General features: G+C 43.0%; 1 protein-coding gene across 1 annotated transcript in view; it reads right to left on the bottom strand.

Moving 5' to 3' along the window:
* MGAM (maltase-glucoamylase) overlaps positions 1-27,611 on the bottom strand; it is a 96,553-nt gene that overhangs the window by 22,694 nt on the left and 46,248 nt on the right. Inside the window, exons 15-33 of the mRNA XM_068973043.1 lie at positions 26,766-26,883; positions 25,616-25,787; positions 24,200-24,316; positions 22,419-22,573; positions 19,813-19,897; positions 18,998-19,054; positions 18,341-18,465; positions 15,182-15,270; positions 13,873-13,922; positions 13,307-13,474; positions 10,364-10,516; positions 8,991-9,191; positions 6,228-6,382; positions 4,982-5,150; positions 4,602-4,698; positions 3,430-3,542; positions 2,430-2,555; positions 842-970; positions 489-599 (exon numbers count right to left, since the gene is read on the bottom strand). Coding sequence (XP_068829144.1) covers positions 489-599; positions 842-970; positions 2,430-2,555; positions 3,430-3,542; positions 4,602-4,698; positions 4,982-5,150; positions 6,228-6,382; positions 8,991-9,191; positions 10,364-10,516; positions 13,307-13,474; positions 13,873-13,922; positions 15,182-15,270; positions 18,341-18,465; positions 18,998-19,054; positions 19,813-19,897; positions 22,419-22,573; positions 24,200-24,316; positions 25,616-25,787; positions 26,766-26,883 — 2,390 coding nt within the window. The remainder of the gene's footprint in view (positions 1-488; positions 600-841; positions 971-2,429; positions 2,556-3,429; positions 3,543-4,601; positions 4,699-4,981; positions 5,151-6,227; positions 6,383-8,990; positions 9,192-10,363; positions 10,517-13,306; positions 13,475-13,872; positions 13,923-15,181; positions 15,271-18,340; positions 18,466-18,997; positions 19,055-19,812; positions 19,898-22,418; positions 22,574-24,199; positions 24,317-25,615; positions 25,788-26,765; positions 26,884-27,611) is intronic.

The raw sequence follows: 27,611 nt of genomic DNA, 5'->3' as shown, positions 1-27,611 counted from the left end.
CTAGACAATTTCTCTTATATAGCATTTCCTAAGAAACCATAGGGCTTTCAGGTGGTAAAGAATCCACCAGCAATGCGAGAGACATAGAAGACATGGATTCAATCCTTGGGTTGGGAAGATCCCCTGGAGGAAGAAAATGGCAACCCACTCCACTATTCTTGCATGAAAAACCCCATGGGCAGAGGAGCCTGGTGGGCTACAGTCTATGGGGTTGCAATGAGTTGGACTCAACTGAAGGGTTAAGCACACAAGAAATTACAAACCTTGTTCTAGGACTGATAGTACTTCGATTTTCTTGTAGGATTGATCTAGAGAAAACTGGATCACACAATGTACACACACATTCCTTTAAAATTCCTTAACAGTGGTGACAAATACCAATGGAGAATATGAGAACTTCTGACCTCAAAGTCCAAATGGAAAAAAGAAAAAAAATGTGCAAACCCACTGATAGTGTGGGGATTAGTGACTCACTGCTCAGAGCATACCTTTCCCCAGACAATGCTCCCATCACTTGGATCTTTGATGAAGACATCATCCTCTACACCCCGTGTGAATGGCAGATAGGGCTTGGTCTCGTTGCCAGAAATGGCTGGGTCCTAAAATCAAAGCACAGGTCAGGTGAGGAAACCAAAGCCAGAGAATGACTCAGGGTAGGGAAAAGGAGAATTCCTCCCAAGAGGAGGCATGCCTTCTACCCGTGCTATAGAGCTTCTGTGAACCCAAGGAAATATACTTAATTTCTCTACTCATAGCATGGAAGAAAACACACATAAAGCTTTCTCCACCAAAGTCCATTCAGTCTTCCAAACAGACTCCACCCAGTCACATAGCAACTAACCAGAATGATAATGACTCGCATCCCATCGGCCCTCATGCGAGTAATCAGAGCTGGAAACCCCTCAAACTCGGCGTCAAGGGTGAAGTCCAGCTGCCGCTCCATGTAGTCAATGTCCGAGTACTGCACATCCTGGAAGAGGACAGAGGAAACTTACACAAGCCCAGGTCCACGTGAGAACAACGGTCCAGTAACCAGGGCCAGTAACCAGGGGTGAAGTTCAGATGGCATCGTCTTGATTCTTTCAAATCCCACCTCTGTTATTAGCTAGGTATTAGGTTTTGGAAAATTCACCTAATTCTCAAACTTTTAGTAGTAAAAATAGAAAGAAAAAAACTAAATTAGCAAAAAGCAGAATGATAATGTCGACCTCCACAATTTTGTTTGGGGAGATACATGAAAAAAGTCGATGAGAGTACTTTGTAAAGGGCCGGAATAAGGAGCAAACAGAGGATGAGATGGTTGGATGGACATGAGTTTGAGCAAGCTCTGGGAGTTGGTGATGGACAGGGAAGCCTGGCATGCTGCAGTCCATGGGGTCGCAATGAGTCAGACATGACTGAGCGACTCAACTGAACTGAAAGAGGAAACACAGTTATCTCTTCCAGGAAGCCAACTCAGGTATCAGGGGTTCAGATTCAGACAAAATAATATAGTAACACAGTACTAGCACAGTACTAACAACATGGACAGTAAATCCACTAAAAATAAAACAAACAAAAGCATCTCTAAGTGCTTTGGAACTACAATCCTGGGGGTAATCAGACACAGCTTTCTTATTAAGAATAAAATATTGCATGCTAGACTTTCCATTAATAGGAAACGAGAAAATTCAGAGAATAATATTGATTAATAGAAAAATCAATGGCTCAGCAGTGCCTGCCAAAGCAGGAGATGCGGGTTGAATCCCTTTGTCAGGGAAATCCCCTGGAGAAGGAAATGGCACCCCACTTCAGTATTCTTGCCTGGGAAACCCCATGGATGGAGGAGCCTGGAGGGCTGCAGTTCATGGCGTCACAAAAGAGTCAGATATAACTTAGAGACTAAAAAACAACTCATCTTCAAGTAAAGGTGAAGTTTGTCTCACACATATTTCTTCTGGAAACCAGTCCCAAGATCCCTACATTCAACCAAGAATTAGATCAAAGCTGGGGGAACACTGAGCTTTAGTGCTGGCGAAGTGTCGGAACTGAGGTTATATCTATAGACACAACCGTCTGACTGAATTTGGGTCAATTTCTTTCAACAAAGCAAAACTACTCTTCACCTTTTATAAGGTAGCAAGGATGTTTTTGACTAGATGCCATGAAGTCATGTGAAAGAAATGGAAGCATGATCTAGTAGAAAGAACCCTAGAGCTGACCCAACACCCCCCTCCTTTGGCAAATCACTGTGACTCTTCGAGCTGGGGACAATGACACCCCCCCAGCTTACATTATGGCCACTGGGTAGAGTGAGACTGAGTGTGATCCTGTATGAGAAAGTGCTTTGTAATTTCGTAGAGACTGACAAAAATCAGACAAATGCAGACGTCGAGACAAGGGCTGACCACGAGTTCCCAGAGCCAGATCCCCACAGGCTGACGACATACATAGGGGATCTGTGCAGCCACCATCGCATCGTACAAGCTGGCGATCTCAGAGTCGTTCTGGTATCCATAGCGACACAGCTGAAACCCCAGGGACCAGTAAGGAACCATCACCGGCCGACCAATCAACTAGAAAATAAACAGAAAATTTAGTCCTTAAAAAGAAGAATTTGGATTAAAGTTGTACACAAAGTAATAATGTTTTTCCAGTGTCCCCAGTTAGATAATCAGCAAACTCAAACCCAGAGATAACAAAGAGGATGCAAAGCCTCTAGGATAACTTGGAGAAATCATGCTGCCAGACTTGGCCTCTCTTGAAAATCTGAGTTTACTCCTATTTCCAGTGATTTCTAGCTTGCTGGTTAAGAACATGAAATTCAGAAACAAAATGCCTGGGTTGCCCTATAGGGTCCAATCTCTGCTGGCTATGTGACTCTGGACAAAAGTGAAATAACCTCTCATACATGTTTCTTCACTTGTAAATTGAGGATAAGAATGTATTTGTTTCATAGTGTTTTGTGAAGACTGAGTGAATTAATATATGGAAAGTGATCTGACGTGCAGCAAGTAATATATCAGCGACATACAGTAAGTTTTATAACACTGTTTGTTTGGCTGATGCCAAAGCAACTGTGATGACCTCTGCGACCACAGTTATCATGTCCACTATCCCCGCCCTCACCACAATTACCACCACCATCACCACCACACCACCATCACCACCATCACCACCATCATCACACTACCACCACCACACCACCATCATCACACCATCACCACTATTACCATTGCCACTGCCAGCTATAACCAGCGGTACTATTACTACTTCTGCTACTCTGCAATGCTCTGAGAGGCTATGAATTTAACAGTTATTGGGATAGATTTATTGTTCATTATTCTATAACCTACCTGTCACCCAGAAAGACCAACAATTTCAGTTATCATCGAAGAACTACAGAAAGTGCTGTATAAATACTGGGTAACCAACTGAATTCCCTCCTACCTCAGTGTACTGCTGAGTGACAAGCTCTGGAGTTGGCCCTAAAACGACATAAAAGTCCAGAATTCCTCCTGTGGTACGGTATGTCAAGGCAGGCAAGGGCTGGAAGGTCACATCTGGAAATGCAGAAAATACCAATCAATATGGAAACCTTCAAGTGAGAAATTACCCCTGAAATTCATACATTCTCCTTCTTCCTATGCCTCTATTGTGGAGTATTGAGAGAAGGCAACTTGTACTAAACCTACACAGAATTTTAAAAGTTAAGTGAAAGTCTTCAGGGCATATGCCTGGATTTTTTTTTTTCTTTGATGCACCTATTACCTTATTATATGTTTTGTCCTTCTGTTCTTTTAAAACTGCTATTATTGATTTTATTTCAGAACAGTTTAAGACTTATAAGAAATTGCAAAAATAGTACTAAAACTTTTCTTGGACTCTTCCCCCAGCATCCCCCAGTGATAACTCTTACATAACCATTGTATGTCATCAAAACCAGGAAACTAATGTTGATATAATACTATTAACTCAGATACAGGCCTTATTCAGATTTCTCCAGTTTTCACAAGCACGCTCTTTAACTCTACTTCTTGATTCCCCACTGCCTTTCCAATATACTAAAATTTTCTTTACACCCTCGTGCCACCAGAGTGAGTGTTCTGACCCAAACTCTCATCACTAACTCAAATTATATAAATGGCTCCCACTGACTAACCTCTAGGACGCTTGGGACTCCCTTGATTTTGCTATCCCATCCTACACTGTTTATTCCAAATGAGTTAATTCTTATTACTACATTTTATTGTTGTTTTTTAGCTGCTAAGTTGTATCTGACTCTTGTGCAACCCCATGGACTAGAGCCCACCAGGCTCCTCCATCCGTGGGATTTTCCAGGCAAGACTACTGAAGTGGGTTGTCATTTCCTTCTCCAGGGCAGCTTCCTGACCCAGGGATTGAACCTGTGTCTCCTGCATTGGTAGGCAGGTTTTTACTGCTGAACCACCACAGAAGCCCTTACTACATGTTACTGAACTGAAATAAACAGAATGAAGAAAAAAAAACACTGTCCACAAGATAATAATTTTGACTTCAGGGGCAACATGATTGAACACATTCTGAAGTTCCTCAAGAAGGACTGATTCACAAAAACAGAGAAGATGCCAGCATCACCTTACCCATGGCATTGCTGTTCAGCAGGAGCACTCCATGGGCACTGCCATCCTCCTCCATTGCCATGTAGTAGGGGTGGACACCATAGGAGTTCTTCTTGTACTGAGAGAGTCATGGGGAGAAGGGCAGGAGGTTAAAAGACAGAGATTGAAAAGAGAGATTGAGAAAAAAACAGAACTCAACAAATTGATCGATAAAGTGTGTCTAGTCTTCTCTGTGAAATAAACACGTAAGAAACAAAGAAGCCTGAGAGTCGACCTGCTTGTCTAAAAGCAGACTGTGAGCCTCTGAGTGGGGAGTGGAAGAGGAAACACCCGCTGCATGACGTGTACGCAGTGTGGGTGGACAGAGGCAACGACCCAGATCCCAAGTGCTCTGCCCTTACCCCCGGGGGTTGGTCTCGGGAGAACATCCCCCACGTGTTCCATCCCAAGTCTCTTCGGAAGGCTGTGTGCTCAGTTTCCCCGAAGCCATAGAGGTACCGGGAGGGGAGGCGCGTGGAGATGCGGATGAACATGTCATTGAAGGTGAAGCCGAGGAGCTGAGAGTCCCAGCTGCAACACAAGAGGGCATGTTTGGAAAAGAAATGGGCTGTTCTAATGGCTTCAAGCAGCTAGAGTCTCAGGGAAATTGAACTCTTGATTTCCTGTGAACCTCCCACACAAAACATAAAGTCTGTACGATTAAGATAATCACAGCAGCCAGGGCTGCAAGTCCAGGAGCCAGCATCTTTCTTCTGCTTTCCTTTATCACTCTCTCCCTTCAGTGGTCCTTCCAGAATTCCAGATCTAATCACTTTCATCATCTCAGTTGCCCCACTTCACAGCAGCCCTAGTTTCCACTCTTGCCCAACCAGAGTGCACTTGCTATGCAGCACCCTGAGGTTTTTTTTTTTTTATTTTAAGTATCTCACATCATGTCAACCCCTGTTTACAATTCTTCAGTGATTCTCACTGAAGCATCTTGTGAAGTCTTCAAAGCCATTCCTGATTTGAAGCTACCTAAACCCCAGCCTCATCTCCTGCCATTTACCTCCTTATTTGTGAAACTACTCCACCCACACTGGAATTTTTCCCCTTCATAAGACAAGTTGACTCCTATTTCATGGCCTGTACACTGACTACTCAATCTGTCTGAAATGTTGCCCACTTCTCCCATCTCCACATGGGAGGCTCCTTCTCCTCCCCAAGGTCCTATGTAAAGCTCACTTCCTTGGAGACATCAATTCTGACCACAGTATCAAATGCAGTCACCTCCCTATAATTATCAATTACCCTGTGATTTTTCCTGCATAGCATTGTCACTATCTAAATCTCTGCATATTTTAACAAATTATTTTTGCTATTCCCTTACTATTTTTGTCATAGAAAGAGAGACCTCATCTTCTATAACCACCTAATATGGAGAAGGCACTCCATCAAAACTGGTTGAATGAACCCCTAGGTACATGCAGCTGACTCAGGAATTACTTCCAGGACATTAAAGATTTCTCATAAGAACAGAAGGAAATGACTTATTCAAGAATCTGGGAGTGGCTGGTGCATTGCTTTGAGCAGGGTATCTCCAAGGACACTGGACCAGGCAAGGACACGGGGGATCATCAACTCCTAATCAGTCTAAGGGCCACTAACATGACAGTGCCTGTGCTCTTGCGGCGAATTTCAATCCCAAATGGATTCTCCTTGATGAGGACAGCATAGAGTTGACTCTCAGGGGTGCCAGATGGAACGCTGGGTATGTTGAGAGGGACTGGAACTTCATAGCGGTTGTTGTTGGGATCATAAATCTAGACCAGAGGAGACAGATTTTAGGTAAATATAGTAGTCTTGAAACCTATACCCTTAGCAGAAACCTGACGTCTTTGACAAAGAGTCTAAACACTATATTTCTCTTCTTTAAGCTCATGATACTGGGAACTTAATTAACAAATTGAAGAACAATGTCAGATTTATCATTTTGATCTGAGTCTGCCATAACTTATTTTTAAATCCTCTTAGGGCAACACATTATTTTCACATCAGTTCTACCTTGGAAAATCAGTCTGGAATTTATGGATATATTCTTTATTATTTTGTTTGTGGGCGTGTCAGTGTACATGACTACCTGAAAACTTTTCTGAATTGAAAAAAATTTCTCCCCTAAAAAACATGAACTCTTCTTGATTAAAATAATCATAGATATTCTCACTAAAAACTGGGGTCTAAATTGATTCACTGTGTACCTACTATATTTCTGCCTGATACTGTACTAGACACAAGGTTTACTAAACTGAGTAAGACACAGGGTTTACTAAACTGAGTAAGACACAGTTATTGCGTTTAAGAAATTCACATGCTAAGAAATTCACACGAAAGGTGAAAGAGAGTGCCCAAAACACCTGAGTGATACATACTATGTACAGAATTGTGAGATTGCAGGGAAGGAAATGCCTATCAGTGTTTCCAGAAGACTGAGATGGTTTCATGGGGAAAGGGGCTGAATCTTCAAAGCTTTACAGTCATTAATCAAGCACAGAAAGAACACCAAGTCATTCCTGGCAGAGAAATAAACGCAATGGCACAGAGAATGAAAAGAAAGAGGCAATTATTTTGGAGAGAGCTATTGTATCATCCAGGAGGTAGAGCAGGGAAGAGTTAAACCTGAAAAGTTGAGTGAATTCATTTATTTCAAACCCACTAGGCACCTACCACATGCCAATACAAAGGTGAGGATGGAAAGATACAGTAGCATCATCCCTGCATTACAAGATGTAGAAGAATTCATAGTCCAGGTTGATATCAGATTGTGAAGAAGCTTTCAGGTAATGCACACTTACTTGAATCTTTACTGTCTCAATACACATTGAGAACTTACTATCTACTTGGCTTTGTGTTACATCTCAGAGGTACAAAGACGAAAGGACAAAATCTTGTCCTCGAGAAACTTATAATTCAATAGTGAAAAAGACCGTAAAAATAGCCCATCATTAATGGTACAGACGAGCATATTTGCAGGGAAGAAACAGAGGCGCAGACGTGGAGAATAGATGTGTGGGCATGGCAATGAGGGGATGACCTGGGAGAATGGGAATGACATGCACACACTGCCTTGTGTGAAACGGATAGCTAGGGGCAAGCTGATGTATAGCGCAGGGAGCTCGTCTCAGGGCTCTGTGGTGACCTGGAGGCGTGTGACGAATGGGAAAGAGGTCCGGGATATAGGTATACACCCGCTGATTCACTTCGTTGTACAGCAGAGACTAGCACAACACGGTAAAGCAACTATGTCCCAATTTTTTTTAAAAAATTACAGAAATAAAAAACGAAAAACAGACCATCACTTGTCCTGAGATGCCATTAAATCGTGAAAGAAAAAGAAACCAGTACACTCTTCTAGGTATTTCATATACCCCAAATTCAGTGTCCAAAACTGAATTCATCCCTGTATTCTGCCTAAGCCCAAATCTTTCCAGTGTTCCCCTTCTGGTTCCCCTTCATGGACGACAGCACCATCCATGTGGAGCCACGAGCTAGAAACTTGGTGGTTGTCCTGATGTCTCTTCCTCCCTCATGGCCTGTTTGTAATCATCACCAGATTCCATGATGCTACTTCTTATGCTCTTGAAGTTGTCCAGGTCTCCCTCGCCTTTCTGTGCCTGGTCTAAGCTCAGGACCTCATCCGGATTACCCAACTGGTAGCGGCCTAGCTTGTCTCCTTTTTCACCCTTGTCCTCCCGACCATTTTCCTTACGGTAGAAACAGTAACCATTTCAAAGGGCAGTTTGGACCAGGCCTCACTGTCCCGTCAATGGTCCCAAATTACTCTTAGGATAATGATCTAGTATATTGTGTGTGAACTCAGTCACTCAGTCCTGTCCAGCTCTTTGTGACCCCGTGGACTGTAGCTCACCAGGCTCCCCTGTCCCTGGAATTTTCCAGGCAAGAATACTGGAGTGAGTTGCCGTTTCCTACTCTAGGGGATCTTCCCGACCCAGGGCTTGGATCTGCGTCTCCTCCATCTCCTGTATTGGCAGGCAGATTCTAGGGCCACCTGGGAAGCCCATGTAGGATAAACTATGTACATCAGCTAATTTACAATGTGTTTTCAGTTGCTGAAAGTCACAAATTTAATGTGTGCAAAAATTCACTTGTCAAAAAATCAGGAAAAAAGCCTCCACTGTCAACAGTGCCTCAAAAGCCCATGTGAAATATCAAGACACATTTGCCTTGCTTGATACCTACCCTAAATGGATGGAGAACAAAACTATGAAAGTGTGTGCCAAGGACGCGACAGTTTTCAATGGCTAACTCAGAAGAGCAAACTGATTGCATGGTTCTGTGATCCTGACAAGCAAAAAATAATGAAACTAAAAAAGTGCGAAGTAGGAACTTGATACGTATACTGTCAACACATACCTTAAACTGCAGCATGTTATCCTTATGGTAGGTCACAGTCAAGCGGAGGGAGTTCACAGGTACTGAGGGGAAGGAGTAGGCATACAGAGAAGTCTTTAAGGAGATGACAGCTGAGGCCCCGTGTGAGTCATACTGAACATCACTGACAGAGTAGAGGTCACTGACGAAATAGCACAAAGGGACTCCAGGGGAACTGGATTCCTGAAAAGTAAAGGCAAATTCAGTTCAGCAAATTGAAAGGGGCTAGAAAATGCAGTTTTCAGGGAGATAAGGATAAAATCAGTCATTTCCTTATATACCCTTTGGTAGTGACATACCTTTTCACTGCTGGTCTCCGTGTAAAATTTCGTTTAAAAAAAGACCCATTTCTGTCCCATCTATTCTTCACATCCACATAAAAACTCAGGTTACTTTGGAAGTCTGCCCTTTCTATAGATTTTAAGTAGTGACTTAGGCACTGGTGCCATGCTCGTGAAATTGTAGATGGAGTGTAAAGGATTTTACAAAATTACTATGAGGTACCAGGTTACATGGGTAAGAATGGCCATCAGTAAAAAGTCTCAAATGCTGAAGAGAGTGTGGAGAAAAGGGAGCCCTCCTACACTGCTGGTGGGGATGTAAGTTAGTGCAGCCACTGTGGGAAACAGTACAAAGCTTTCTCAAAAAATGAAACATAGAGCTGCCATAGGATCCAGCAATCCCACTCCTGGTCATACATCCAGATAAAACTAAAATTCAAAAAGACACATGTACCCCAAAGTTCATAGCTGCACTGTTGGCAATAGCCAAGTCACGGTAACAATTTAAAGGTCCACAGAAAGACAAATGGATGAAGAAGATGTGATACATAGACACAATGGAATACTACTCAGTCGTGAAAAAGAATGAAATAATGCCATTTGCAGCAGCATGGATGGAACTAGGGATTATCATACTTAGCGAAGTAAGTCAGAAAGAGAAAGACAAGTATTGCAAAGACAGATATCACTTATACATGGAATCTAAAACGTAACATGAATGAACCTGTCTACAAAACAGAAACAGACTCACAGATGTACAGAACAGACTCACGGTGGCCAAGGGGAGCTGGGGGAGGGATGACTGGGAGTTTGGGGTTAGCAGATGCAAACTATGATATAAAAATTGGATAAATGACAAGGTCCTACTGTACAGCCCAGGGAACTATATTCAATACCTCGTGATAAACCATACTGGAAAAGAACATGAAAAAGACTGTCATATATTAATATACGTATGACATAATCATTTTGCTGTACAGTAGAAATTAATACGACATGGTAAATCCACTATGCTTCAATTTAAAACAAAGTGTAGAGGATTGTCATGTATATTAACACCGTCAGCATGGTTACCTCCCAGGCACAACCGCGGGCAGTGCAGTTTTCTGCAGAAACACCAGTCTGATCAGGATAACAGTCTATTTTTTCTTCATCTCGTATCTTCACATCCCACTCCACCGTGTATGTTCCTCCCAGAACAAGATCAATTCCTGTGATAAGGGCCACCTGTAGGAATGGGGAAATATCAAGGAAATGTATCCTCAGGACAAAGACCTCGCAAGGTATGAGATTTCTTTCAGGAAAGAAAATAAAAATCAGGCCAGTCCCTCAAGAATCCAAGTAACATAGCACTGGAGCTTCCATGAAGAGAGAGAGAGAGGGCAGGGAGTTAGCCAATAACCACAGGGAAAATGGCGCAATTCTATCAGAACCTTGTGCATAACATTTTGAAAAGAATCAGGTCAACCGCAACCTTCTGTAATCACCCTTTTCTCTCCTCCCCTGACTCCTCTCCCTCTTCCTTATTTTGTCAGGAAGACTCTCTTCCTGACAGTCGCCTTGTAGCACAGAAAACACAAGCATGTGGCGTCATCCTCAGTTGAGCTCGTCTTCTTGCCCTTCATCCCCCAAACTAGTATTCCCCACAGGTCTGGAGTGCGGGCAAGAACAGAGAAATAAGAATATGGCCTGGGTTCTCCCCTCCATCCCACTGAGGAAACTTGGACAGATTCCTTCAAATTCGTTGGGTCTCAGTTTACCAATTACAAAATTTATAAGTAGGCAAAATCATATCTCCTTCCATTTTTAATATTCTAGTCTCTTCACTGGTCCAAGCCCAGAGCCTCAAAACTTGAAACTTTCTTTGAGTTCCATTCACTAATTCAAATACTTCATTTTTTCTATGTGTTTTGCTTCTGGTTGTCTCCTCGTAAAATAGTAACTTCCATGGTGAAAGTTCTCATTTATCTAGAGTCATAAAATCCCATGCTAAGGATTATCATCCTTCCAGTCTCTCCCCCGTCTACGTTCATCTCACATTTCCCTATACCTCAAAAACCACCACAGAACAACAGTCTCACAATGGTGCATATTGATTTAAGGATCAATAGGAGACCCTTTGAGAATTAGATCACATCCTTCTTAGTCTGGCATCTAAGACCCTCCAAAAGCTGACCACAAGTTAATCTGTCCAAACTAGGCCCTCTTCCAGATGTGGGTCCTGCCTATTCCAGTTATACAGACTCACAGGCTAACAAAAGGCTTTTCTTAGTCCCAGGATTGGCTTATGCTAATACCCCAACCTTGACTGCTTTACCTATGCCAGTGCCCTTTCAAGGATAATGGTGCCCATTTGTGAAACAGACTTCTAGCCACCTGCCCAGTGGAAAATTCCCTTCTTACTACTTCAGTTTGGAACACCAAACTTCCCAAAGAAGAACTTTTTTTTTTTTTAATCCATGTAACACAGCTGCAGCCATTCAGAGCTGAGTGCAAGTCCACCAGAAGTGGCTGGCCAAGGGTTTCTTTCTTGATTTAATGGCCTACCCCTCCCTTTCTTTCATCGTCACCTTCCCCTTTTCCTTCCAGCTCCTTCTTCTTTGTTTTAATTTTATTTTTTTTTTCCTCTAACAAGGCTAGAGTGACAGGAATTAAGCCATCACTTCCAATCACAAGAGAAGAAAAGACCTCAGCACTGACAACCCTGAGGCCCTAAGCCCATGCCAGAAACTGAGCACGTCCTAAACTCTCAGTACCATAAGGAAAAAAACAATCCCCATTTGTTTAAACTACCATTTCACTGAGTTTCCTGTCACTTGCAGCTGAACAAATCTCTACACAGATGCACCGTCTTTAAGGTCCAGCTCTAGACCTAATGCCACCAAAGCTTTTGCTCAATGACTCCATGAAGCTTTGAACATGAAACTGGAAAGAATATAAGTTAACATTTCCTAAAGGTAGGATTGGGTTTCCTGTCCACCACCTAAATGCAACTAATAAAAGAGTCATTTTGTTTGTATATTTATTAATCTGTTTATCAAACTGGTAATCAGTTTATTTTCATATGAGCATCTTACAAAGGACTTGCACTTTGCTGCACACATAAGTGAAGTTGCTCTGTCGTGTCTGACTCTTAGTGACCCCAAGGGCTGCACCCTACCAGGCTCCTCCATCCATGGGATTTTCCAGGCAAGAGTACTGGAGTGGGGTGCCATTGCCTTCTCCGATAACCAGACACATAATACTTTATTCCTAACTTTATAATGTATGCATCATCAATGTATGTTGTTAGGACAAAATGTCCAATGATACCAATATATCATTTTAGTAGAAGACAAAATTTACTTATTTTTCTCCAAATTTGGAAGGTTCCTCACAAACCATGATGACCCCACTGCTCCCTATCCCAGATTATCTTGAACACCTGTAGCAAACAGTGTTGTGGAAAAGGATCCCTCATAATGCTAAAATTTCAGAGGAATTGCTAATAACCTATTCCAGAACATCGTCTCATTAAAAGTGATGAAAAATTCTTTTATTATTATCACCTAACCAAGTAAGTAGCATTAGCTAAGCTTATCAAATTCATTGACTCAAAATATTTTCTAAGAATGTGTTGGAGTGAGACTCTAGCTCTATAGAGTAAAGAAAAAAAGAAAAGCACCTGAAATTTTAAATTAATGGGAATCCCACCTCAACCCTTCTAGCACCAATCGATCAGCAGCTTTCAGACCCAGTTTTCCTCTAATCCTGTTCCCCAGACTCCTGTCTTTGCTCTTCTTCTGTTCCAGGCAGAGAGAACAGAAGACTGAGGGGCAGATAAGGGAAAAAAGAGGAAAGGACCAGTTTACTTCCTCCCAGTATCTCCGCAGCCTCCTTGCTCATCCCAGCTCTGACTCCCTCTTTTATTTTTTTCTATCCTAACCCTCTAACTTCCCCACTTCTGACTTCAGAGTGTGCCCTGGTCCTTTAGAAACCAATGCAACCTTGGCAAGAAGGAACATCTAAGCTATTTACCTGTAGGTTAGAATCGTAAGTGACATTAGGAGAAACTTGAATTGGAACACCGTTCTGTTTCACTGCAACGTTGTTAGGCTCCTGGGTTCCAAGGATTTTAATTTCTTTAAATGCTAAATTATTGGGGTCTGTGTAGGTTGACTGCAAAATCTTAACCTCCAGGCGGTTCTGCAAAACAATTAAACACAAAAATCTGCCTTGAATACACAGATGCTCAAGTCACTCAAGTAGTCTGTCCTAGACCAGCTACCCAAATGGCCCTGAATGCTTCTTAGTTGTCTCTACTAATGTGTGCTCAGACACAAACTTATTTTTCCCCTGAGCCAGGGAGAAGGAGGGTGAGAGAAACACATACACACACATGAAACTTCATTTGAAAATTCATTTAAAAAGACTGACTCTTTGATTTATCCATATCATTGCCTCTTTTGGACATTAAGTCATAAACAGAAATGTATCCCCCTATTGTTATAAATGAAGCTACAAATACACATACACACAAACAGATAGGAGCTAATTATCAGACCAAAGCTCAGACTTAAGATTCATAAAAATATACTACTCACTTGGGTGACAGAGAACTCACATAAGAGATAAAGGTTGTTGGCCACAGTATCTGAAAGGGAGAGAAGGGCAAGTCAGACTCTGGCCTGCCCAATACAGAAAAACAGATTTCCTCCTGGTGCTCCTTGAAGCTGTTACAGGGAAGATTACAAGTTGGATCTGTTTCTTTTACTTGAACCTTTGTTTCCCATTGCTTTTGTTCACTAAAAGGATACTGTCTATACATAATGGCCTGCCTCAGGGAACCCTGTCCCTAAGCCTGAATGTTAAATCAAAGTGCCTTTGTTCAGGGAGACATCCTTACCCTAATTGCCTGTGAACAGTTGCACGAAGGAAGAAATTAACACACCCCCTCTCCAAGGCTGGCCATTCCAGGAGATAAGTGCAAGACTTACAACCTTTTGACTTCTTCACCTCCTCGTCCTCTAATCTATAAAAGGACCTGACATCCAGACCTTGATATGTGGTTATTTTGAGACATTAGTCTGCCATCTTCTCCATTTGCCAGTTTTCTGAATAAAGTCTTTATTCTTTGCCTCAGCATCTCATCTCCAATTCATTGGCCTGTCATGTGGCAAGCAGAGCAAGCTCGGACTCAGTAACAGAGCTTCACGTTGAGAATGACAGATTACAGATAGAGTTTCCAAGGCTGGGCCACTGTTTTCTCTTTTCCTTCCTACCTTAACCTTGAAAAGGTTCCCTCCCAAGTGCTTCCAAAGCATATGCCTCCAGTGAATCTGCTTCCCAAGCTTGAGCCACAAGACTTCTTAGTGCACTGCTGCTGCTGCTGCTAAGTCACTTCAGTCGTGCCCGACTCTGTGTGACCCCATAGACGGCAGCCCACCAGGCTCCCCCATGGTGCCCTGGAGACAGACAAATGAGCTGAGAAGAATGGCTAGATGCAGGTCCACTAGGAAAGTGTCTTCTCACTGCCTCACTAGCATGGGCATGTTTTACACGTCCTCCATGCTTGTTCATAAGCATTTGGAGTGAAGGAAAATGCACTGAATGGCAGAAACAGCCTTGAAAACATATTTCAGGGGCTGACTGAAAATCAAATGAGAGCCTGTACATATACAATATAGCTGGCCAGTGGGAGAATTCTAAAAGGTGGAGGGGAGTTTTCCTTCCATCCAAGGAAAACCTCTACCATCCTTACATCTACCGCTATCCCTAAACAGCACAACCAAAACCAGAATTCTTCTCTTGAGTGATTAACGCTACCATGCCTGGTGAGAGGTCTCCCACTGCTGAATGAGCAGCAGGAGAAACTCAAAGATGCACGTCTGGAAACCCCAACGTGGCACTCACCTTTTGTTTCCCCATCATCCCAGAAAAGTTCGCCTTTTGCTTCTTTGTTCTCATCCAGGGCAATGATTAGACCAAGAGGGTTCCGTCGACTGTGGGAAACAAGATTTATGTGAGAGGCAAAGACTTGGGGCTCAAAGAATTTTGCTAAATGAGCTGTGAAGGATTCCATCAGATTTCAAGCGGGAAAGGTTCCTAGCAGCAGATGGCTCTGCTCGTTTTCAGGCACAAAGGCAAAATCTACAGGGGCATCATTTTCCAGAATCACTAGTGTCATAGGAGACAGAAATACCCCAAACACTGGCGAGAAACATCGATGTAGGAGGCAAGAATTTAATCACCAGAATTGCTACAATAGCTACAATAAACACTGTTAATGCTGTTATTATTTTGAATACAGACTATTAGAAGAGAAATCCTAGATGATAATTGGTTCAGCCTAATCATTTTATAGCTGATACATGCAGGGTTAGTATTCACTGAAATCAGGAGAACATATTTTTTCCCTGCCTAAGAACCACGTTGACTCAGAAACCAAGAAAATACAATAGAATCCACCTGTACAAGGGCAATTTTCCTAACTTGATTATTTATTTTCAGTTCATTTTGAGACAGATAAAGGAAATATTCTAATTATTTGCTACATAACTTAGAGCAGCAGTCCCCAACCTTTTTGGCACCAGGGACCAGTTTCATGGAAAACAACTTTTCCATGGACCAGGAGTGAGACAGGCGGTTTGGGGATGATTCAAGCACATTACATTCACTGTGCACTTTATTTCTATTGTTACTACATCAGCTCCACCTCAGATCATCAGGCATTAGATTCTAGAGGCTGGGGACCCCAACTTAGAAAATGAAACACAAGAAACCACTCAAAAGATGCTGAAATATATGGACATAGAGACAGAGAAAGGAACAGCAACTGCATTTGAAATCTCTCCCTATTTCATCCCCCCCAAACCACCTCCCAATTTCTGGCTCCTGTTGCACCCCTTACATCCCCTATTGTATTCTCTCACAGTTCAGCCTTCCACAGTGCCCTGTGCAAGCCAGATTCCATTATCCACAAAGTCACCTGCTTTCATTTAACACACACATACTGCGTAGCTTTCAATGCTAGGAAGTCTAAGAAATACAAAACCAAACAGACCACAGCTCCACCTTAAATATTGTAAGAAAGATTAAACATATTTACCAAATAATCAAAGCAGAAAGTTGAGTGGCACAAAAGTTAAAATCCTTACAGGAGTCTATACTGATACTTCTAACATCACGGTGACTTAGACACCATGCCGTATACTCTGAAGGCATATGTGCACGCTTAGTTGCTCAGTCCTGTCCAACTCTTTGTGACCCCATGGACTATATATAACCCGCCAGGCTCCTCTGTCCTTGGGATTTCCCAGGCAAGAATACTGGAGTGGGTTGCCATTTTCTGCTCCAGGGGATCTTCCTGATCCTGAGATCGAACCCACATCTCTTGCAATCTCCGGCATTGGCAGGCAGATTCCCAATCGGCCACGTGGGAAGCCAATAGCCTGAAGGACTCAACCACTATCACACTACTTGGCTCTGGATAAATTGGACAACTGATCCCTGCAGGTTGCTAATGTGAAACCCAAGGTGACAGCAATCCTTGTTTGCAACCAAAAAGAAGGCTAATCATCTCTGAAAGAATGAGACCTATAATTGGATCCTTGCAGTCACCGTGTTTGAAAAACAAAAAAATTACTGAACACATGAGGTAACTAGCCAGCATGAAAGATAGATGGCAAAAGCAACTAACAAGAGATTTATTAAGAGTCTACTAAGAATTTCAGAGACTAGAAATCTCAGCTGCAAAGTATAAAGTAACTATGCTTGAAATACTTAACAATGTTAAGAAGGGGGAAAAAAATTAGCTAAGCAGTAATGAAGTATAAATAATAAGCAGAAAGCTGCAAGTACCAGAACTCCCTCTGCTGGAGTTTTGGGGGAGGATTTCTCACAGAAGATATCTGAGTTTAATTGGAAAAATCATTAAGAATGTATCAGGCAAAGAATGTTGAAAAGGACAATAAATAGAGAAGCCCAAAGGCAGGGAAAGAGGTGAGTATGTTTGGAGACTAACAAGACTTGGCATTGCTAATCTAAAGGTGTGTAGCAAGATGTGTCAGGAGACTCGTTTGTTAACTTGATACCAGATTATTTGGCCTTCCACACTCTGCTAATGACAGATTTTGGAGTTTAACCTGGGAAGCAATAAGTTGAGATCCTCATTTTGGAAAGACAGTTTTGGTATCAGTTTGCAGAACAGCATAGCATAAAGCTGAATAAAGAAAAAGAAAGCAGGTGGTACTGGGTGTATAAATATTTTCTATCAGCATTACAAAGTCAAAATTTGAAAAATTATGGTAGGAAGGAATGTTCAAAAGAAAAGGATTCCTAACCTCCAAAAAATTCCCTGACTATTAAAAGCTAATAAGCTAACAATTTAGAGACATGAATATGAATATGAGTCTCTTTAGTATCGGATGGAATGTATAATTTGAGAATCAAAATCATCAAGGAGAAAGTAGCGACATGAAGGAGATTTGAACTGCAGAGGAAATAATTTTTGAACACTGTTTTGCATCACAAGAAATGGCTTATGGGAAGAAAGGAACAGGAAACTGAAATTATAGGCGAGTGGAAATGGACCCGACTCCCTAGAAATGGGGTGTCAGGAGCATAGCACAGTGGAATGATGGTCCAATTGAGGCAGTGAGGAGATCAACAGACCTCCTTTACCCGGAATTGAGATGTTCCCCAAAACATGAGACTTTCAGGGCTAACACTGAAATGGTCCTAGGAAAATTAGCAAGGTTCACCACCGCAGATATCAGTATGTTTTGAGGAGACAGTCAGAAGGGTTAAGGAAGGACAGAGATTCAGGTCTTTGAAAATCCATTTGGATGCAGCTCTAAATCACAGCTTCTCCAGAAGAGGCCTAGGGAAATCTAGGGACAGAGTTTGATGACCTCACACACACACACACACACACACACACACACACATACCCTTCCTCCCCACAGTCCACGCAATGCATTAGCCTCTTCTATGCAGACAACAGATGGGAACAGAAACGACCAGGTTTGTCAGCTTCCCCCTCTTATAAGGAAACCCCCGGCCGCACTGTACCTGGCCACTGTGGTCGTGGCTGGCTGCTGCGTGGGGAAGATGTAGCCTCCTCGCAGGTGAAGTCCAATTTTGTCTCCAGGAAGTTCCATCTCCACTTTTTGCTTCCTCCATCTCTCTTGGACCCCCTGAGGCACACAGACAACTCAAACACGTCAGCACGCACACGTCACCTCTTAACCACATGCTGACTTACCTACAGCTGTGTCCTTCTCCCACTTAGCTGAATTGCTGTCTAGCCAGGCAATCAAACAAGAAAAGGGAAAGAATTTAAGAACAACAGGTTCTGGCATCAGTTGAGGGCTTGGGGGAACACAATGTCTTGCTGAGGTTGTTTGACATACATTGTGGGAATTAAGCATACTAAATAAGAATCTGACTCAAAACCAGGCTCAAATTGTCTACCAGCCCCAGTATTTGCCCATGAGACCTTCTACTTCCATCTATATTTTATTGCTGAATAAAGTACATGGAAGTATCTTTTTCAGATTTCATCATGACTGATGTCAAGTGACCTAGGCTCACTTTATTGACTCAGCTGTGAATTACTACTGGAAGCACGGCAGAAACATTCCTCAGTACACAGATAGATGTTTCTCTCTGCCTAGAGGTATCCTGTCTATGCAGCTTGAAGAGTGGAGAAAAGTCAAAGCTACTTACAGTCTCATAGTCATACCAGACAGCGTCAGGCATGTATGCGGTCACTTTCTCTGCACCCTGAAATTAAAACAAAATCTTGTCCTTCATGGCCCAGCCTCTGAAGGAGAAAAAAATGGATTTCTTAGCATTCCCTAGGGAAAGTCTTAAACATGTACTGAGAATGCATATATGGCCTTTCTTTTCTCTGTTATCAACTCGTGCTTTTCTTCTAATAGAGGCGATAACTTGGCAACTCAAAGAAAAACCCTGGGTGGAATCCCATTAGGAAGAAGAAGAAGAATACTGAAATGCATGTTGTGATAAAACAGTTCCAGGTTCACACTGTATACCACATTTAACCTTCCCAAGAGTCCCCAGCGATCCGGGCTATTGTCATCTCACCTCACAGCTGAGGAACGAGCACGTCATTTCCCCCAGATATCACTGCTGCCAAGTGGCAGAGGTGACAACCAACACCAAGGCCAGCCTGACCATAGAACGAATGCTAGGGCTCTGCTCCACCCTGTCTCTCCATCACGGAGCAAGTTATGATCTGCTGGGTGAATCTGACAATGCATAGGACCATTCTTGATTCCAGAGTCATAGATGCTTCTACACTGATTGGAAACTTGGTCAAGGACAAGAGACCCCTAGAGACAAAAATGTGTACCCATCTTCCCCAAGCTCCAGGACGCTGCCTTTAAGGCTGCCCCAGCCAGGCATGTCGGCAATGGTTTGGGAATAGGAAGAAGATATATGGTTGCAAGAAGAGAGGAGTTTGGAGTTAGCCGAAACAAAAGCAGAGGTAGCCATGGTTTCTCTGTGGAAACACTTGCCTCATCCAGGACTGGAGTGATGAGGAGGCCGGGCCCCCATAAAAACTGCTGGTGCACATCCCAGGTGTTGCTGTCCTGGTAGAACCTAGACACGGAGAAATCTTCCCTGAGATCTGGGCCAGTGTTTTCTGGCGGCTCTCCCCCAAGCCTGTCTAAAACCTACAGGCTCCCTGCCTGGGGCAAATTCTCCCAACTATTTTGTGACCCCTACTCAATTCCTAGCCCTCCCTGCACTCCTGCAGGCAGACCTAATTTCCCAGCCTCGCTACCCTCCTATGCTTCCCCTAATTTGGACAGAAATTCCTATTTCAGTACTTGTGCTGGGCAGGTTCCAGGCTGTAATTCTATTTGCCATATCTCCCTTCAAAAATAAAACAAGCAGGATATTTTTGAAACTTCAGCTGACTATCCAAAAAGAATTGGATCTGATCACCCTCCCTCAAAAAAGAGAAAAACAATTAAAAACTTTACTCTTTTCTCTTTTAGGATACCTGCGTTTTAATAGATAATTCCAGGAGATAGAAAAACCTTACCCACAAGAATAAATATATATCATAATATATATTATAATAATATAATACCTGAAGCCTAAAATGTCAGACACATAAGGGAATTAACTGTGCTTTGATTTTTACAAGAAAAAAGTCTCTTTATTTGTAGAGTGTAAAATTATTCTGTTAATTTAAATAAATGAGACCTAGATTCTTTTCTTTTTTTTTTTTGTGGCTGGTGCACAGGGATGATCCAGAGAGATGATATGGGGTGGGAGGTGGGAGGGGGGGTTCATGTTTGGGAACTCATGTACACCGTGGTGGATTCATGTCAATGTATGGCAAAACTAATACAGTATTGTAAAGTAAAATAAAGTAAAAATAAAAATTAATTAAATAAATAAAGGTAATTTTAAAAAATAGATTCTATTTTTTTATGTGATGTGACCAATATAGACCTCAAAGATGTCCTCATTGATGACCAGCAAGTATATCCTCCAATATCCAGGTATTTGGCTTTCAGAACATCTGTGCTCAAAACTGTTAGAATGAATCACGTACAAGCCAATCAATAAAACTGGTTGAATTCTATGTCCAAACTGAGGCTTTGATCTAATTAACAGCAAACACTAGTTCAACCTAATATCTCTATTTTTGTGGTCACTTCAATCGTGTCCAACTCTTTGCCATCCTATGGACTGTAGCCCGCCAGGCTCTTCTGTCCATATGATTCTCCAGGCAAAAACACTGGAGTGGGTTGCCATGCCTTCCTCCAGGGGATCTTCCTGAACCAGGAAATGAACCCAAATCTCCCACATCTCCTGCGCTTCAGGCAGATTCTTTACCCACTGAGCTACCTGGGAAGGCCAGCTGAGGCAGGGTCCCCACCTAAACCACAGCCTCTGTCTCAAGCCGGCTAGCTTCACATAAGCTTCCTAGCATCATCTCAATCCTCAGTTTCTAAACACGGCTTCCTTCTCCTGATCCTTCTGGGGCCACTCAGGAGAATGCCAACCCCACCACAGAGCCACTCATTCTGCAGCCACTAGAGGGCCCCACAGCATCATCTCGGAAGCAAGGACACACCCTCTCCTAGCACAAATCTCTCTCCAGCATGTATTTCCTCACAGCTGCTTCCAGCCCCAAAACAGGATTGCCTGAAGACCCCAGAGATACCTGCTGGCTAATCTGTTAAGGCATTAGTTCATACTAAGTGGCCAGTTTTAAGGAGAGTCTCTTAAAAGTGCTCTTTATTAGAGTCAAATTAGATACTCATTGGGTGAAGATAAAAATTCTGATTTCTGGAAATCCTGCATAGTAGTATTCTTAGTGTGTAAATGACAGGCTCATTCCTAGAGCCCAAACAGAGTGCATTACAAAAGCAACCATCAGCTCCAAGATAGCAAAGCCTTTAAATCAATGATCCCCAACCTTTTGGGCACCAGGGACCAGGTATATGGAAGACAGTTTTTCCATGGACTTGGGAGGAAGGAGTGCTGGTTTCAGGATGATTCAAACATGTTACATTTATTGTGCACTTTATTTATATCATTATTACATCAGCTCCACTTCAGATCATCAGGCATTAGATATCAGAGGTAGGGGACATTGCTTCCCTTGTGGCTCAGCTGGTAAAGAATCTACCCACAATGTGGGAGACCTGGGTTCCATCCCTGGGTTGGGAAGATCCCCTGGAGAAGGGAAAGGCTACCCACTCCAGTATTCTGGCCTGGAGAATTCCATGGACTGTATGGTCCATGGAGTTGCAAAGACTGTGACATGACTGAGCGACTTTCACTTTCAAAGAAGCTAAGGATGAAAGAACTTAAATGATTTGTCTAAGGTATAGAGTCAGTTGGGAGAACAAAGACCCCCAACTCCCATGACTTTTAGAACACTTCTCGTTCCCAAAGGGATAAGGCTATAACATTTAAATATACTTAAAATAGCATTGATATATAGGCAGTAATAGAATTGCAAATGCCAAATGATTAGTCAAGTTGAAAAAATATACCTGATTAACTGGACTGTTTTAATTTTCCCGCTTCCATTTGATGATACAGTCAGTTTCACCCAGTTATATTGATACGATTCCTGTGGATTAGGTGAACTTACTCATGCAGAAGGGGCCTGGCCACGGTGTCCCCGCGGCTGTGAGCACGGTAGAAGAGGGTGTAGAGATAGGGCAGAAGGGTATAGCGGACGGTCAGGTAGTGCCTGGAGGAATTCAACAGCAGCGAGTCGGTGCCAAAGGAGGCTGGATCCTGGGCCTGGGAAGAAACAAGAGGTGGTAGTTGTCATCTGGTTTTGATCTCAGCAAAGCAGCAGTGAGCGCTGAGTTCCCTGCTCAGGAATTGAACCTGGGTGACCTGAATGAAAACCAGGAATCCTAGCCACTCTAACCAGCAAGTGTTAGAGGTGAGAAGCAAATTTTCCCAGGCTCTTGCCTCTGTTTAAAAGCAAGAATGTTTCAAGGAGGCAAACCATAAAAGCAGGTGCAGTTTATTATTAGAGACAGCACAAGTGTGAGCGCACACAGAGAAACAGTCTGTTTAGTTAAGACAGAAGCAAGGCAGAGAGGCATACCTGGATACAAAGGGTGTGGGCTTTCCCCCGCCACCCCCCGGATTGAGGAGGGGCTCAGGGAAGAGGTAGTTAAGTCATTTATATGGGGCAGTTCTTCTGGGTCTTTACCTTTGGCCAACTATCTAGTTTCTTTTTCCACTTCTGACCTGCCCTAGGACCCTCTCCAACATGCATGTGCAACTCTTTCCCAAGAAGGGGAAAAAGTCCAGTCCTGTGGGGGGCCTTAGCATCACCTATTCTGGGGTGGTACCCCTCCTTTTTGATCCCCAAAGAGCCTTCCTGCACATATGCAGTGTTCCCCTTGCCCCAGGGAGGGGACATGACCTTGGTCTTTTACTCAAGCAGGGTTTGACTCCTCTCTGTTCCTGCCTGACAGTTAAAAAGTGCCCCTTCTGACTATTTACTCTGTTCTTGTTTTTTTTTTTTTTTTTTCCTATCTCAAAGTGCAAATGGGAGGCTGTAAATACCTAGCCTGTCAATACCTAGCCTAGGTTGTAAATACCTAGCCTGGAGTCCACTTGCCTCCTTCCTCAGAAAATGTAAACAGGAGGCTAGTGATAAATGTCTAGCCTGGAGCCCATCAACCTCCTGCCTCAGAAGGATCTGCAGAAATCAGACTCCGTTCATCACAACTAAGAGTTTTATTCCTGCCAGACCCGGAGCTGCCTTGCAACTTTGCTTCTGAGCAATAGGGTTGAGAAAAGGGAGTTCATTTCACCCAGTAAGTGGGTGCTCTTCACCCTGTGATGCCTCCCCCTCGTTCATTCTAAGGGTTGCATGCTTGCTTAGTTGCCCAGTCGTGTGTGACTCTGCAACCCCATGGCTCCTCTGTCCTTGGGATTTTTTCCAGGCAAGAATACTGGAGTGGATTGCCATTTCCTCCTCCAGGGGATCTTCCCAGCCCAGGGATCGGACCAGAGTCTTCTATGTTTCCTGCATTGGCAGGTGGATTCTTTACTGCTGAGTTATTGGGGAAGCTCTCTCTCAGTAGACTGCTATTTAAATATTTGAAGTATTTCCTTATTTTTATTCAAAATGAGTAACATAGAAGTCTAGAGGTTTGATTGAAAACCTTCACAGACTCGCCATTTGTTTGACTGCTGCAGCAGAAATAGCAGAGGCCACGGCAACAGAGCATTTTAACAGCACATCAGGAGTTCTGGTCAATTGCAAGCAGTGGTCCCAGTTAGCCTAAGTGAAGCACCAGGGAGGAAGATGGCTCAACAGATTTCCAGGTGAGGATGCAGGTAGATCCAGTCCTACTGAATGCCAAGTCTATTTTGATCATATCTCCTGGGAGACTGACTTGCCTTGTAGCCTTGGCCATTGTGATTCCTGGAAAATGGATAGAATGCTCCCAGCTGCATCCACCGTCTGCAGAGCTCTTCAGAAGTGTCCAGTATAAAGCCACATATGTCAGCACCCACCTGGAAGGACACACAGACAGTGACAGCATTTGGATGTCACTTCCATTTCTGCCCCCTGCTCCTAGGCTTTGCTTTCTACCGGAGACCTGCCAACCCAACTTGGCTGATCTCTCCCTGAGAAGGTGAATGCAGTGTGATGGAATTAGGCTGTGTCCCGTGTCTACTCCTTACTGCCAGGTGACTTCAAATGAGTTACTCAACGCTCTGTGCCTCAGTTTCCTCATTTTATTAAAGCGGGCACTCTAGGGTTTTAGTAAATGAGATGATATAAGTAAAACATGACATACAATAGCTTTTTAGTGAATAGTAACTAGAAATACTGCTGATATTATCACTTTGACCACAGCACTGGCACAATTAATTTTCCAACGGCTAAATCTGATCAGGTCATTCATCTCTTCAAAAATTTCCGGGATCTCCTGCTGCTCGTCCTCCTGGGAACTCATGGTAACTAGCTGCAACTCACCTTTCCAGCATTATTTCTCATTCCAGTCCTACATACCCATCCTGACAGATACATCAAATGCTCCCTCTTGCTGGTCTTGTTCAAGTTTATTTCTCAGTCTTAAAATGATCTCCCCTAACCATTAGTCTGATAAACATACCCACTTTTAAGGTTAAACTCAAGTGCCATCTTCTATATGAAGTCACTCTTGACTTCTTCCTGTGACTCCCCTTGTTTCTTGTAATCTTATTAGAGTTGAAAATTCCCTTTCTCGGGATTTCTTTTAACATTTAAATTATATGTTCCTGTTGGCACCTTTACCCTAGCTTGCCATAATTTTGTGTGTGTGCTTGTGTATAAACTTGGGGGTGGGGAGGAAAGGAAGGTGTTTCCATTACTATATTAATGTTTCTCTTCATGTACACCTAGCTCAATACTTTGCTCAGAGTAAGAGCTCAGAAAATAGATATGTCGAATTTAACTAAAAGATCCCAAAGCCATCTCTAGGATGCTGATAGTATTGTGCTTCCTCATTTGGGTGCAAAATACACAGATGTGTTTCGTTTGTGAAAATCATCATCTGTAACCTTATAGATATGTGCACTTTTTCACATGTAGGTTGTACTTTAATTTTTAAAAAAATGTTCCAATGATACCACTTCAAGGCGGTATCAAGGTTCTATTTTTATAAGGCAGTACAGGAAAGAATGGCGTGGTATCAGTGTCATACCAATGTAGATGAAGCAGTGCTCACCAGACACTTAATCCTGGGCTGCGGAGGGCAGAGGAGGGAGGATTTTTTATTTGGAAACCATCTAGAATGAGGCATTCTGGGGACTGTCATGTGGACTCACCATTGGGATACCAAAAAGGTTGAACTCAAGCATGCCAGGGATGGACCATCGGAGGTCGTTCCAGGTGGCTGCATTGTCTCCCAACCAGTGGGCTGCAAACTTGCCAGAACCCGCAAATGTAGAACGGGTTAAAATGAGGCTTCTCTTGTTGGGGAACACAGTCTTGACAGTTCTAGAAAGGGAGAGAGGGAATCAGTGTATGACCTTAGTGAGTCTTAGCCCAGAGGTTAATGTGATGATATTGAAGCTCTCAAGTTAATACCCTACTCTTTTCTTCTAGTTCTCTCCTGTAGGGCTAGATTTGCTCTTGGGAGCAGACTGCCCCATTGGGTATGTTTATATTTTGTTTTAGGTACTTTATGTACATCATTAACTCCATAAAATCAAATTTCAGTACAAGGATACTGAGCTGGTACCTAAAATCCCAGAGCACATGAAGTCTGTAAGTTACTTAACCCTCTGTACACCAGTCTATAGAGTATGGCAGAGAGGAAAATACATGAAACCTTGGACTCATGCAGAAACGAGTCCAAATTTTGCTCTTACAATTTATTAGCTGTTTGACCTTGGTCAGGTTACTTGTCTTTCTTTCTTCCAACTTTCCATTCATGCATGTATTCACTCTTTCTTTCATTATATACATTCCATAAATATTTATTAGCTTCCTTCTTCCCTTTGGGTTTCCCTGACAGCTCAGTTGGTAAAGAATCTGTCTACAGTGCAGGAGCCCCCAGTTCAATTCCTGGGTCAGGAAGACCTGCTGGAGAAGGGATAGGCTACCCACTCTAGTGTTCTTGGGTTTCCCTTATGGCTCAGCTGGTAAAGAATCCACCTGCAGTACAAGAGACCTGGGTTCGATCCCTGGGTTGGGAAGAGCCCCTGAAGAAGGGAAAGGCACCCCACTGCGGTATTCTGGCCTGGAGAATTTCATGGACTGTATAGTCCCTGGGGTTGCAAAGAGTCAGACACTTGCACTTTCTTCTCTACGTGCCCAGGATTTTCTTCATTCGTTCAATAATAGCAGCCTTACTTATCTTGCCAAGTTCTAAAAAATAACACAGTAGCACCTGGAGTCTGACAAGACTAAGAATCTGGTCATGTATTAAGTTGCTCTGAGCACGTATCGAGCCCACAGCGGTAATGGCCGTACTCTGCAGTGGCGATGGCCATGGAGTAGCCGTACAGGTTGTGGACGTCGTACTGCCGCCCCCAGTGCTGCACTGCGTCCATGCAGATGCTCTTGCTGAACAGGTACCCATCCAGGATTTCTGCGACAAAAGAGGATTCAGCCAATGAGAGCCTGAGCTACACACTCCCCGTTTCTCGACTATCACCACACAAGGCGGCTCCCTGAGCAGGCAACTTTGTGGCCATCCCGGAAGTGGACATACACCATCCGCACAATCAGAGAGCTATATACACCTGCAGTAGTTTCTCTGTTATGCAAAACAATTGTGCTGACTTGACACCCACACACATCCTCCCACCTGGGTGCTCAGGTGACCAGAAGCAAGCACTTAGAAGTAAGTGGGCCCAGTTAGATTTGAAGTTAAATCTGAAGTCTGTAGACTTAGCTGAGTGGTCCAAGAACAAAAATATTTATTAAAAATAAATTTCTATCCCTTCTCTCTGTTGACCAGATACTATAAAGGATGATCAACCAACCTGTCTTTCATTCATCCAATCTTCTCTGCTCCCTTCACACCACTCTGGTTCAGATCCAAATTACTTTGGATCTTAACTATTGCAATCATATCCTTAATGGCTTATTGACCTCTGATCTATCGACTTTCTAATTCATATTAGAAGCACACATAATGCCAGATCACTATTTCCAAAACCATTTGACTGTCATATTTCCATTACTAAAATATCAGTAATTTCCATCACCAAAAGAATGAAGCCTCCCATCTAATTCCCTCACTGTTTAATCTTGACCCATTTGTTCCAATTTCTTATTTTCTTGTCAGATTCAGTTCAGTTCAATCACTCAGTC

The sequence above is a fragment of the Capricornis sumatraensis genome, chromosome 5 (genome assembly GCF_032405125.1).
Source record: "Capricornis sumatraensis isolate serow.1 chromosome 5, serow.2, whole genome shotgun sequence".
NCBI lineage: Eukaryota > Metazoa > Chordata > Mammalia > Artiodactyla > Bovidae > Capricornis > Capricornis sumatraensis.
This window is presented reverse-complemented; position numbering and strand designations above follow the sequence as displayed.